At 47.4% G+C, this 13,783-nt stretch overlaps 1 protein-coding gene across 1 annotated transcript in view; it reads right to left on the minus strand.

Moving 5' to 3' along the window:
* Positions 1-13,010, minus strand: part of Slc28a1 (solute carrier family 28 member 1) — a 45,480-nt gene extending 32,470 nt beyond the window's left edge. The window contains exons 1-4 of the mRNA XM_047540418.1: positions 12,758-13,010; positions 10,083-10,224; positions 8,584-8,697; positions 6,704-6,781 (exon numbers count right to left, since the gene is read on the minus strand). Coding sequence (XP_047396374.1) covers positions 6,704-6,781; positions 8,584-8,697; positions 10,083-10,224; positions 12,758-12,981 — 558 coding nt within the window. The 5' untranslated portion in view covers positions 12,982-13,010. The remainder of the gene's footprint in view (positions 1-6,703; positions 6,782-8,583; positions 8,698-10,082; positions 10,225-12,757) is intronic.
* Between the last annotated feature and the right edge of the window lie 773 nt (positions 13,011-13,783).

Here is a 13,783-nt window from a genome sequence, read left to right on the forward strand (position 1 = left end):
ATTATCAGAAGGAGCCAAATATGCCTTGACTGGTGTGGACACAGTTATAGGCTTGATCTAAGTCTTTCTCATCTAAAGGGCCAATCAAAAGATAACTATTAAGGAACTGATCCAGCTGGGTGTCATGTATGGCACACCACAGGTAAATGAGCATGACCAAGGAACCCATTTCACAGGCCATAACATACAACAGTGGACTCAAGACCAGGAGATATTATGGATCTTCCACCTGCCATACAATCCAACAGGAGTGGGATTAGGTGAAAGAAGGAATGGCCTGCTGAAACAAGCCTTAAGGACTGAGAGTAACTCTATATGGCTGTGGGCTGCTCCTCTGATTGAGGCACAGAGGACACTAAATGAGAAGCCCAGACATCAGGGCCTGCAGCCGTTTTTTATCTCACCCATGGTTGCCAGCCTTACGGTGATAGATAAAGGGCACTTCCACTGAGTATTTTCTTAAACCAGCCTGGGGAACAAGTAACAACTTACTGCTGTGGCTCCTCAAGACATCACATTGGAGACAAGAAACCTTAACTGACCATGAACTGTACAAGTAAGCCCCCAGTGGTTTGCCTTACTGACCCCTTGGGAGGAGGGAGAATGTCTAAATTTACAAGTTAGTCCTACTATGTTGGGAACCTGGTCCTCACAAGTACAGGTGATGTTATCCTTGGGTGTCATCATCTAAGGAACACTTTGTATCAGTTTAAGACAGTTACATATTCCCAAGATGTTTTATTCTTTCTGTAACCCTGAAGTGCAAACAGATTGATTGATATTGTGCCTAGACAAGCCTACTGTGCTGGCTACTTTACTAACATAAGATCATACAGTAGGCTCTATACTGCACCATGAAGCTGACCATTATTGGTGCCTATTAGAAATTTACCATATTCTCCATAGGTTAGCAGTCAGTAACCTATTCCTGAGTAGTGGAAGCTACACATGCTGACCAGATTGACTGTTGGGTCTGCTCAGAACTCCCTGTGACTGCAGTATAAGGATGTCCCTGGGTAACCCAACTCACAAATGAGATAGGGATAGACTTGAATAAAACAGAACTGGACTAAAACACAATATCTCTGATGCTGTAACTCCAGTGTCTAAACAAATTAATCTTATCCTAATTACCCAAGCATGCTTGCTGACAGGTTCTTGCTCTTTGTACTGCTGTTGTGGCATCTGGATGCAACGTGCCTCCAGAGACCTGTCCCAAGTGCTCTGCAGAAGATATGGGACTGTCTGAGATTGTGAGGGACATTAAGAGGATTCTGAGGCACTAAATGGGTGGAGTGTTGGGTTAAACACTAATCAGTTCCTAGGAAAGCTTGCAGTGAGATAAGAAAGACTCTAAAGAACATGATAACAAAGAAATGGAGAGGGGGAGCTGACCACTTTCTCCAATCTTAAGAAGAGGATCTAAACAGAGTGAACGTGGTTGTAAAGTAAAGGAATGTACTCATAAAACACATAAGGAAATTCACATTCTCAATGGACATGTGACCAATACTGTATATTCCCCTTTCTTGTAGGCATGGGGCAACTCTCCATTATATTCCAGTAAACTGCTGCCAAGAAGTAAATAAATAATAAAGTATCCAGGTCCTCTCCATTGAGTCCTCCAAGTTCTTCCTTTGGGATGGGTAAATAGTAGGCTTGGGGTGTTTATAGCCATGGAGTTGAATAGGGTTCCAGGACCAGGCAAACTGGATTACTGCTATCTACTGGACACATCTCCCAATTTCCTGCTTGTGCCCAGGATGACCTCTCCATTCTTCCCCCTCATGCCCTCTGCCTGCATGCCACATTCTCAACAGAGCTCTCTTGCCTCAGCTGTCCCATATCACTCCTTTCAGCTATCCTGCCCCAGCCTCCACTACCCTCTCTCCCCTCTGAAAACCATGCTCACTAAGGTTGCCCATGACCCCTTAATCACTAAATTCAATGGCACCTTGCAATCCATATATTATTTTATCTTTTTTTGTGTGTGTATGCAACATTTAGCATTCTGACCACTTGGGATTATGTATTCTGCCTCAGGCAGACACATCAAAATTCTCAGGAGATGGAAACATCTTCCTTCATGCTAGGGGTCCCTCAGGGAGAGCACTGAGCAGCACTGCTAAGCTCAGTAGGCGGGAGCATGTTTTAAAAGCTGGAAGAGAGTAAAAGAATGAGTGGGTGAGTTCCTAGGTTGGCCAGGCAACCTAGGAGAAGCATGCAGGGCCTGGGGGTGGGCAGTCATTAGAAGGGAGGTTGGAATGACTAATCAAGCTAATCTAGCCAAGAGGCGGTCGCCATGTTGACAGCACTGGACTCCAGGTCCAGAGTAGGTTAAAGACAGAAGTCCCACAAAAAGACTCTCCTTTATGGAGAAGACATCTTCTGGACCATGGCACCCTAGGAAACAGTTTAGATTCTGACAGTCTGAGTGAGTTTAGGGACTCCCCCAGGCTGAAGTTTGCCATTGACCTTAGACTAGATCCACATGATTCACAAGAACAGATGGAAAATTCCTGAGTCTTCCATTCCCCTCAGCACCCAACAGAGCCACCCCCACCTGAAGGCAAGTCCCAAGCTTGGAAAGTGTGTGTGTGTGTGTGTGTGTGTGTGTGTGTGTGTGTGTGTGACAGAGAGAGAGGAAGAGAAAGAGAGATGGAAAGAGTGTATGAATGAAATGTTGTGTTTAGTGACTGTGGAATTCTGCAACCAGGAAGTATTTGTCTTAAGACATCTCTCATCTGGTTTAGGATTGCCAAGGATGCCACTGGCCAATACACTGACTAGGGATTTATCTAGAGGACATGATCTCCCAGCGTCTGGAAAATTCTTAGTGTTCGACTGCAAAATACTGAGATTGGTTAATGATAAACCCACCTTCTTGTTATTTCTCTCTTAACTGAATATCAAATCTCAAAGTCTTTTGCTACCATGAATATGATTTTCAAAGGATCATTTTTGTTATGAAGGGTGCTTTTTGTATTTGGAGGAGTAACATGATGCCACTGATTTCTACTTATAGCATGAAGAAGGAGATCTCCCTTGATTGGAGTGATGGGGTCCACCTCTGGCCCTATCCTGCCTCAAGGGTGAGCATAAGACCTCAGTTGCTCCAACTGCTGTATCCGAAGGCCCTGCCTTAGTGATTGGTCCAAGGGTGGTCTCATGATCTGAACCAGACCAATCAGAATCCTGCCCTAGGACTTGTCTAACTCCAGTTGGCAGAAAAGAGTTGCTCCCATCCTGGGGGCCACACCGTGAGAATGGGCATATGGGGGCCAGGAGCATATCCAGTATAAGAGAATAAGATTGACACCCAGGGGTAGGCAGAGATCTTGGGAAACTTGGGGCCCCAATTCTGGCCTTCACCAGCTCTACCTTGCCCTCTCAGTTTGTGAGCCTTGCAAAAGGCAGCCCTTTGTCCTGCCTTTAGAATGAATTGCAAATAGGTTTCTGTCACTTGTAACTGAGTAGTCCTAAGGAATACTATCTCTTATAAAGTGGGGAGGGGGGGTGGGAAACAAATGTCCTCAGGACCTTTTGTTACCACTAGAGCTCTGATATCAGGACACAGAAGCTAATAAAGCAATAGTGCTGGATCTGGGCTCCAAACTTGACTCCAGCCCTCACTAATTTTGTGATCATGTAGAAGCAAAAGTCACACTGAAACTCAGAATCCTCCTCTGTAAAAGGGGAATAATAGTATTTTGTAAGGGTGAAATGAGTGTTGGCACAAATTCCCTTTCTATAAGTGGGAACAGTTGCTATGATTTCCTTAGCTTTCCCCTTTTCCCTAAGCTTTTCTTCTCTGTTCCACCAGGAAGTCAAGTATACAGGAGGACAAAATGGTTTATAATAGCTCTGAATTTTGCTTCAAATCCTCTGTGTAGCTCTTGGTCCTAGAAGGCTGGGAAGTGCTGGGTCCCTCTGGAGAGGGTGAAGAAAGATCTCAGCTCTGATACTGAAGCACAGAGAAAGTCACTCAAGGTCACACAGTCACAGGGAATGGTGTCCCAGCTTGGAGAGGCTGGCTATATGGAACACAACTAGTAGCAGAGATCACATGGAGCAAAGCCTCCCCAGAAGGTGCAGGGGGGCTTCCCAGGGCACATGAGAACCATCAATTAATTCATTCACTAAGTAAGGAGCAGAACACCTGGGGAGGGCTTCCTAGGGTTCAAGGTTGGGCAAAGGACACAAAGATGGATAAGATCCAAGCCTTGTCCTCAAATAGCTAAATGCAACCACAACAGCAACATGTGCACCTAAGCAGTAAGCTCCACCCAGGTTGTCTCTCTGTCCCCACATCCTGTGTCCCCTGGGTGACTTTTCTGCTGGATTATGAAACAACCTCCTTGCTTGCATACATGTCTCTTCTCTCTCTCTCTCTCTCTCTCTCTCTCTCTTTTTATTTCTCTCTCTCTCCAGCATCCTGGATATAATCCTTTCTACCCACTATTGACATGATAATCATCCAAAACTCCAATCACAAATATCCAATGGCTCCTCCTTTACTGGGGACAAAACCCAGATGCTCCCACCTGGCGTTTGAGACCCTTTGAGATACAGCCTCTCCAAATTTACTGACACATCCCCTGATGCAAACACTCCCTCAAGCAACTTCCACAGTGAACCTTGTACCTTGAACATTCCAGCAATTCTCACCTCCATGCTTTTCATCAAGCCATTTACTCCTCCTGCTCCTAGCTCCACATGTCCCAGTCCTCCCTGTCCTGAAGCTCCAAGTCAAATGCCACATCCTCAGGGAGTTTTCCTTGCTGACCCTAGTTATCAACAATCTCTCCTTACAGGGGCTCCCCAGGCACTTTCTTTGCCTCTCTTACTGTGATGAACCGAGCCACCCTGGGTGGTGGAATTGTAAAGTGTGTGTGTTTTGAAATCTGAGAAACTGCTGGAGCTTTTGTGTTGTGGCCACAAGAAGTCAGTTGAAGCAGATCTTCACTGCTCTTCCTGGAAGCTTGGGTGACCTCCTCCCTGGTTATGCAGATATGAAAAAAGCAGCCCACGCTACCCTAAGGGGATGGTGTTAGGGGACTTCTGGGGTGATCCATATATCTTTCTTATACAGAATTGGCCTCAGAAAACATTATAGGAAAATCTGTACAAGAGACAAGAAGACTCCTGAGAAGATAGGAACCTGTCCCCTCCCTTTCCTTTTAGAGTTGGTGTGATTAAAACTCCTTAGATGAACTGGAGATTCCTCGGAGAGTCTGCTGGCCCAACAGACACCAAGAGTCCAAAGGAGACCCACAGGAGGTCAGGGTCAGGACTGGGAAGGGGGATCTGGCCTCAACACCAGTCCAGAAGTCCTTGACCAAGTCCAAGCCTTAGGTTGGAAGTTTCCTGGGCCCAACACTCCCATAGGAGTTGGGAGGCTCTGAGAACAGTGGCCAGAGTAGTGATAAACAGCAGAAACCTCTGGAACCTACATGGGGGCCTATATAATCCCTCCAGGGGATGGTGGTCCAGGACATGCCAGGTGAGCAGCAGCAATTTTCCTCCATGGTACTGTGGCATTAGAGTCAGAAAACTGGAGCCAGGTACTGAGTAAACAGGGCCCCAGGTGTCTCTCTCTCTCTCTCTCTCTCTCTCTCTCTCTCTCTCTCTCTCTCTCTCTCTCCCTCTCTCTCTGGCATTTAGAAGTGGAGCTTAAACCTGGAGTGAGTCTAGGGGCCTCTAAACAACTTGGGTGTGAGGTAAAAAAGGACAATACTAGAGTCCTTAATAAACAAGATATTTAGGGGCTTGAACAGGTAACTGGAGAAAGAAGAAATACAGCCACATTTCCACCCAGAACAGCAAGATGGGTCACACCAGTAGCATCTTCATCACAGGCTGCCCTATTTTAAATTAGGGTTGGTGCTCTACCATTAGAAAATAAGTGCTTGGAAACAGAATAGTATATTTGATCTCAATTTCCCCTATACTATTCTGTGTGGCAGTATGCTGGGCACAGTGATCCACATCTATAATCCCAGAGACCTGGGAGGCTGAGGCAAGACCACAAGCTCAAGGCCAGCCTGGACAACTTGTCCTGACACTGTCTCAAAATAAAAAAAAAAAATAAAAAGGACTAGGAATGTAGTTCAGTGATAGAACACCCCTGAGTTCAATTCCCAGTACAGGAAAAAAATATTGTGTGACAGTAGATGCACAATAAATTTTTGTGAGGGAGGGAGAGGGGAACTTGGAAAGAAGGGAGCTATAGTTTGCAGCTGAACTAAGAAGAACAGCTTCCTGACAAAGGTGTGTTGTGAGGGGCCTTGAAGGAAGAGCACCCTGAGAAGAATGTTTGAGCCTTTGGAAACTGTTCCTTATAGGCCCACAGTCCCTGCAGCATGTCAGGGGCTAACACCTTAGCAGGAGCCATTCCATGCCCCCCACCTCCTCTTCTTCCCATCAGCCTCCCAGCAATTCTGTCATGTATTCATCTTTAGGAAAAAGCTTACAGAAATAGCTCACTTTCCTAAATTGAATGCACTGCTGGGCCCCTCCTAGGATCCAGGAGCTGAAGCTTCATTAACTTTCTAAGAACCAACACGTGCCCACAAGAACCCTCCCTGCCAGGGCCCTTGCCCTATGCTTGCAACCTGACCCTGCCCAGCTGGCTCAGGCTCTCCACCAGCTGGAAACCTGGGCAGCAGTTGCCAGCACCCCTTGGACCAAGAGTCAGGCTGACCTGAAAGGCAAAGACATCCTTGATCAGAGCCTCCCCAAACACGAAGCTGGAACCGGCCTCAGTGTAGCTCAGGAAGATCTGAAAGGGAAAAAAAGCACACACATACACAACAAAAACACAGGGTGAGTCTCGGAAGGGAGGAGAGAGGGAACTGTGGGCAGAGTCCCAGGCTGGGGTGAGCGGGGCCTGGCCTTGGTCCAGGTGGGAGAGAGGGATGCCAAAGCCACAGGCCCTTCTGGCCCAGGCAGGTTGCCCTTGAAACACAGTCCTGCCTGGTCCCTGTAGGGGGGGGCACTGCCTGGCAACAGACACTAAAGTGACAATTGTGGGTACTTGTTCTTTTAGAGCATGTTTTGCAGGAGAGATATTTTTCTGGCCAATGTTAAAGAAATACCCTGAGATGAGAGTTGTTAAAACATTAAAGAAGAGACAATGGAGGAAGCAAGACCCTGAGCCATGTGGAGAAGGTTGTCAAAGGGGGTGTCTTTTGTGCCTGCTTCATCCCTTGATAGCCAATGGCATATCCTCTCCACATCCTGTCTCCATTCCAGACTTGTAGCCTTAATGTGGGAGTTCGCACTCACTTCTGCAGGAGCTCTGCCATTGTGACTGCAGGGACAAGTCACTTCTCTTATCCAGAACTCAATGTTCCCATCTATAATTTGGGGATATGCTACTAGGGAGGCTGAGGCAGGAGAATTGCAAGTTTGAGGTTACTGTGGGCAATTCAGCAAGACCCTCTCTCAAAATAAAAAGTAAAAAGGACTGGGGATGTATCAGTGGGAGACTGCCCCTGGGTTCAATTCCCAATACCAGAAGTAAACAAAATAAAATGGGGACATGACCAGAGCAGTAACTCTTAGCCTTTTTTTCTGTAATACCCAGGATGGTGCCGTTAGCAAAGCCAATAGGTGGGCACAGACCCTAGGAACGATCCTCGCTCCACCCCACACAGAACATGTGGACATCTGAACCAGTGGAGAAGAGGGTGAGTAGAGGCTCAATCTAGTGTCCTCAATCACTTATACTTTAAAAAGTAAATTATGAGCTGTGGGCGTAGCTCAGTGGTAGAGCACTCGCCTAGAATGCAAAAAGTCTGAGGGTCATTCCCCAGCACTAGGGAAAAAAAAAAAAAAAAAAAAAAAAGGTAAAATCATGATGGTTGCACAATGCACATGAATGGTTCAATGTACAATGATGGTTCAAAGGGGAAGTTTTGTCTTACGTATATTTTGCCACAGTAAAAAATGAAATTACCTATTACAACCTCATCAGCTGCTATAATCCCAGCTATGTGGAAGGCGGGAGGATCACAAGTTTGAGGTTACCTAGTGAGGCCCTGTCTCAAGATAAAAAATAAAAAGAAAGGTCTGGGAATGTAGCTCAGTGGTAGAGTACTTGCTCGCATGCGTGAGGGCCTGGGCTCAGCCCCCACTGCCACACACACACAACTTATAACTTCAATAACCATTATTTCTAAGAACACACACACATACACACACAGTAAATCATTTGCAGAGTTTTGTTTTTTAAGTCATTTTGACATTTTAAGTTCTGAGTCACAGGTGACCTCTGCAGGCCACACACCATTGTGTCCAGGCACCCTAAGAACCTCCCTGCCTGGGACTCTCTTCGGTACCAGACCCAGCCTCTGAAAGTATTGCTCTGTTCTTCAGGTCAGAGTTCCCAACGTGAGGGAAGTAGTACTTGCCTTGCTGGCCCCCAGCAGTCCACCCAACCTGGGGCCCAAGTCCACACCTGCCCACATGGTCCCAAATGAACTATGGCCTCCCCACCCACCTTCCCCCACAACCAAGTGGCTTCTCCCCCATTCCCTGATGACCTAAGATGCTTTGAACATCCAGGTCCCATATACAAACCTGGATCTGATCACCCAGCCATTGGAATGCTACAAATCCTGGCTCTGTTCTGATGACAAAGATTCCAAGTGCAAACTGTAGCCCGAGGCCCCAGGACACGGCCCGCCAAGACACCTGCCACCCAATAAAAAGGGCTTGGTGAGTCTAGCTCCTTGGGGGATCCACAGAGAACAGGATGAGGGGTGAGGGAGAGCACAGGGCTGCTGAGGGATGATGGGAGTTTTGCCCTTCCTGGAGGCCAAAGCCCTGAGCCTGCTGCCAATAGTACTCCCTCCCCAGGATTCACAATAGGCCATGCTCTTGGCAGGGCACAAGATTCTAATCAAGGACCCTTCTGAAGCCAGCCCAGCCTTGAACATTCCAAGGCATTTAATTTCTGAGTCATGGCCTCAGGATATGGGCACCAATCTGCCCAGGGTCCAACACCTCTCCAGCTCAGTGCATAACCTCTATCTGCCTGGACGCTTTCCATCTGTCCTCCATAGGCAGGGTTCCCAAACCCCACTCCCTCAGGTCCAGCCTGCAGAGGAGAACTGGATTCCTTTGGCTGCTGTTCTCTCTCAGCACCTAATGACTCCTTAAAGATTCCTGAGCTCTAAAGCTTGGCTATAGCCTGGGGAAAGTAGTAATGACACTATGAAACAGGGAGGGGTCCTGATCCCGGAGAATGGGAGAGAGATAAAGGAGGAAGAGAGAGAGAAAGTCCATCTGCCCACTCCAGTAGGGCCAACCAGCTGTGCGCAGGCAGGGACCTCCCAAACAGGGAGATGGGCACTTTAGTATGCATCAGAATCATCCAGAGGCCTTGTTGAAATGAAGATAGCTGAGCCTCACCCCAGTTCTGATGTAAGAGTTAGCATTTCTAAGCTGGGTGCAGTGGTGCACACTTATAATCCCAGCTACTTGGGAGGCTGAGGCAGAAGGATCCTGAGTTCAAGCTAGCCTTGGACTTAGCAAGATCCCATCTTCAAATAAAAAATAAAAGAGTCTGGGGGTGTAGCTCAGTGGCAGAGCACCCTGGATTCAGTTCCTAATATGAAGCAGAAGGAGGAGGAGAAGCACTGTTTTACACTAATAATTCCAAGAAAACTTTGGCTCTTCACACAGACTCTGGAGCTCTGATTCTGTGTTTTCTGGGATGATGGGGATGATTTCTGAGACTACCAATTTGAGGACATGTCACCAAGGAAATAAATGCTACCAGTGGCCTCCAGGTTTGGAAAGACGCAACATCTCTCTCTAGCCAGTGCCCCTGCCCCGCATTGTGGAGTTTAAGGACATCTGCTAAGAGAGGTGACTACCTACTTGGGCTCTCCAATGCTGGGATGTCCCTCTCCAACTTCATAGGGAGCCTATCCTGATGTAGAGTCATCCCCAGGCTCTGAGCCTTGGGGGCTCTCCCAACAGGAGCATTTACTCCCACCCAACTCCCAGCCCCAGCCAAGGGGCAGAAGGAGCATCCATTGACTTCCAGCCCCAATTGACAGCTAGGCACTTACAGCATGGTGATGTTTAGAGCAGGCAAAGAGGAGGGTGATAAACACACAGGTTCCTGCAAAGGACACCAACTGCTCTGGCCGCTGGGAGGTGTCCAGACCCAGCCACAAGGCTAGGGCCAAGACAGCAGCAAGCGCCAGACCTCTGCAAGAGAGAGGGAGAAAGCCGTTACCCTCAGCATCTTACACACACACACACACACACACACACACACACACACACAAATTGTGCCCAGATTCCCAGAGAAAAGGTGAGCCAAGACCCCTCTTAGAACTCTGCACAATGTCCTATGGATTGTGGGTTTGCCCACAATCTATGGGGAGTAGACACTCTTCCTGGCCCTGATTCCAAGCACAGTTCCCTTTCATCCTTGTGGGTGGTTCCTTCCCGAGCTATGGGTAGTTTCCTCAGATATAGTCACTGATCAGAACTCAACTGGACATTTCAGGGGAACTCTGCAGATCTCCAGAGTTGTCACACTTGACAGCTCTCTCTTTTTTTTTTTTTTTTTTCCTTTTTTGTGCTGGGGATGGAACCCACGGCCTTGTGCTTGCAAGGCAAGCACTCTACCAACTGAGCTATCTCCCCAGCCCCGACAGCTCTCTCTTCTTTGATACTCTGCAATGTGCTGAAACTCCAGAGGGCACAGGCAATAAGCCTTGACAGCATCCACCACCATGTGGTGGTAATTCTGCAGACATGCAGAACACAAGGGCTATGGAAGTATGGTTTCTTCCATGTAGATTTCAAATAATGCTATGAATAGTCTGGGGGACCATGCAGAGTCCTGCAAGGGGGTGAAACTGCCTTTGAGACCCCTGAACAGTAGAGAAACATGTAGCATTCAATGCCAGCCTGGGAGAGCTGCAGGCACCAGCGTGCAAATTCAACCATGACAGCAGCCTTGTGGACTGAGCTCAGCAGTCACAGAGTCAAGGTTGCCCAAGGTGTGTCTGGGAGGCAGCACAGTGTGAAAATTTATTAATCTCCTTTTTTTTTTTTTTTTTTGTCAATAGTACTGGGGATTGAAACCAGTGTTGCTTCACCACTGAACTACATTTCCAGCCCTTTTAAAAATTTTATTTAGAGACAGGGTCTTGCTAAATTGCTAAGGTTGGCTTATGATCCTCCTGCCTCAGCCTCCTGAACTGCTGAGATTGAGGCGTGTACCACTGCACCCAACTTATTCTGGCAGTTTAAGAGTCAAGGTCCTGCCTTCTTAGGTTTCAGACTAGCTTAGGACCTGTTATTCCTTTCTTCCCACCCCTCTCCCTTTTGAGATTGTGGCTATTTTTACCCTGTGCCTATCCCATCTCTGAATTTTGGAAGTAGATAATTGGTCTTGATTTATAGCTGGAAGGAGTTTGCCTTGTGTCTCGACTTTGGACTTCAGAGTTTGAGTTGATGATGGAATAAGTTAAGACTTTGGGAACTGTTGGAAGGGAATGATTTTATTTTTTTATGTGAGAAGGACATGAATTTTAGGAGGCCAGGATGAAATGCTATGATGAGGACTTGGTGTGTTCTCACTAAAACTCATAATGAAATCAACTGCCACTGTGGCAGTGTTTGGGAGGCGGGGCCTTTAAGAAGTCATCAGGTCTTTAGGAGGAATTAATGACTTTCTGTGAGGAATGTGTTAATACTTATAGGCATGAGTAAATTCTTGCTCTTACAGGACTGGATTAGTTACTATGAGTGTGATTCATTTTAAATCAGGCTGCTTTTTTTTCTTTTCTTCTTCTTCTTTTTTTTTTTTTTTCTTGGTATCAGGGATTGAACACAGGGCACTTTACCACTGAGCCACATCCCCAGCTTTTTTTCCACATTTTATTTAGAGACAGGGTCTCACTGAGTTGCTTAGGGTCTCAATAAATTGCTGAGGCTGGCTTTGAACTCTCGATCCTCCCGCCTCAGCCTTCCAAACCCCTGGGATTACAGGTGTGTGCCACCATGCCCAGCTGCTTCTCCTCTTTTGTTCCCTCTGCAGGCACCCTGCTTGCTTTCTGCTATGAGCTGAAGTAGCACATAGACTTCACCAGAAGCCGAGAAGCTGCTACGCCATATTCTTGGACTTCCCAGCCTCCAGAACTAGGAGCCAAAATAAACTTCTGTTGTTTATAAACTACCCAGTCTGTAATATTCAGTTATAGCAGTAGAAAATGACTAAGACAGAGGTCTGGCGTTCTCTTCCCTAACCTACACTATGACATCTCCATTGTTTGCAGAGCTCCAAGGAATCTTGCTTCAAAATCAAGAGATCCCACCCCAAACTTATCCAGGGGCATGACTGACTACAGCAGAATCGCCTGGGGGCTAATTAAAAACACTGGCATCTGGAGCCCAGGGGTGGTCCCTGGCAGCCATATATCTCCCACACCCCAGGGGGTCCTATGGGAGGCACTGAGAAGGGCCCTCCCTGCTTGGATGGGCTGGGCTTTCTGAATGTAAGAAACTGTCCCGCCTGCCTCAGTCATCACAGTCACCTACTGTAACAGAAGCTGATAACTGGCAAAACAACACAGAGATGGCTGCTGCCTTTGAATCCACCCAACCACTTCTGCCCTGAGCCCAGAAGGCAAACAGGATAGGGAGTGGTCTCTGTGACATGGGAACCCTCTGGTAGGCCAGGGCTGAGGCCTGCCTCCCTCCTGCCCCAGGTTGCCAGCTCACTCACCTCTTAAACCACAGGTTGAGGCGGGGATGGCCCTGGAGTTTCACACACCTCTTCAGTTTGGGCCCCAGAAACTTCTTCAGCAGCCTGTAGGCCAGTGTGACAAAGACCACACAGGCAAGGACGAACAGCGCCAGGGCCCTCTGGAAATCCAGGAGGCAGGCAACCAGCAGGAAGGCAGTAAATGCTGGGGGATGGAGAGAAGGGATCAGCCATGGCAACACCATCTTTCCAGGTTCTGCAGCCTCACGCACTGGCTGCCCCTCACTCCATCCAAATCACAGAGGGCAGGAAAGTCACCGGACCTCTCTGAGCCTCTTTTCTCATCTGGAAATGAGAACACTCATCCCTACCAGGTCAAATCTTGTTACAAATTAACTGGTAGAATGTGTGTGAAAGGGCTTTATAAACTGTAAAGTGCTGAAATGTGAGGAAATGTATATGGAGTGGGTGAGACAAGACAGCATAAATCTCTGGGCACCAGTGGAGCACCTGCTACAGTCTAGAGTCATGCTATGTCCCATGGAGGATGGAGCTGAATCAGTGACTCCCTGAAGTAATTCACACACATGAGCCACAATGTTAACTGATGGCCACTTTCTTCCTGAAGTTTCCTTTTTACCTTTCGTCTTTTTCTCCTGTGAGCAGCTGAGCCAGTCTGGGTTTATTCCTCAACAAAGGAATATGAGAGTAGATACCACAGGGGAAATTTCTGTCCTTGGGTTTCAAATTTCAAAATCAAGGGCCTTTGCCAGGTGTGGTGGGACACTCCTGTAATTCCAGCTATTTGGGAGACTGAGACAGGAGGATGGCAAGTTTGAGGTCAGCCTCAGCAAACTTAGCAAGACCCTGTATCAAAATAAAAAAAAAAAAATTAAAAAGCAAGGGATAGTCTCTAGCTGTAGTTGGCAGACAGGCGTACATGCTCTGACATCTTCAGTACCTGAGTGCCGCCATCGATGTCGCTTCAGTTCCTCTAGGTTCATGGGTGCCACTCACCTGCTACACACTCTGCCATCATAACCCATC

This window comes from Sciurus carolinensis, chromosome 2, assembly GCF_902686445.1.
Source record: "Sciurus carolinensis chromosome 2, mSciCar1.2, whole genome shotgun sequence".
NCBI classification, from domain to species: Eukaryota; Metazoa; Chordata; class Mammalia; order Rodentia; family Sciuridae; genus Sciurus; species Sciurus carolinensis.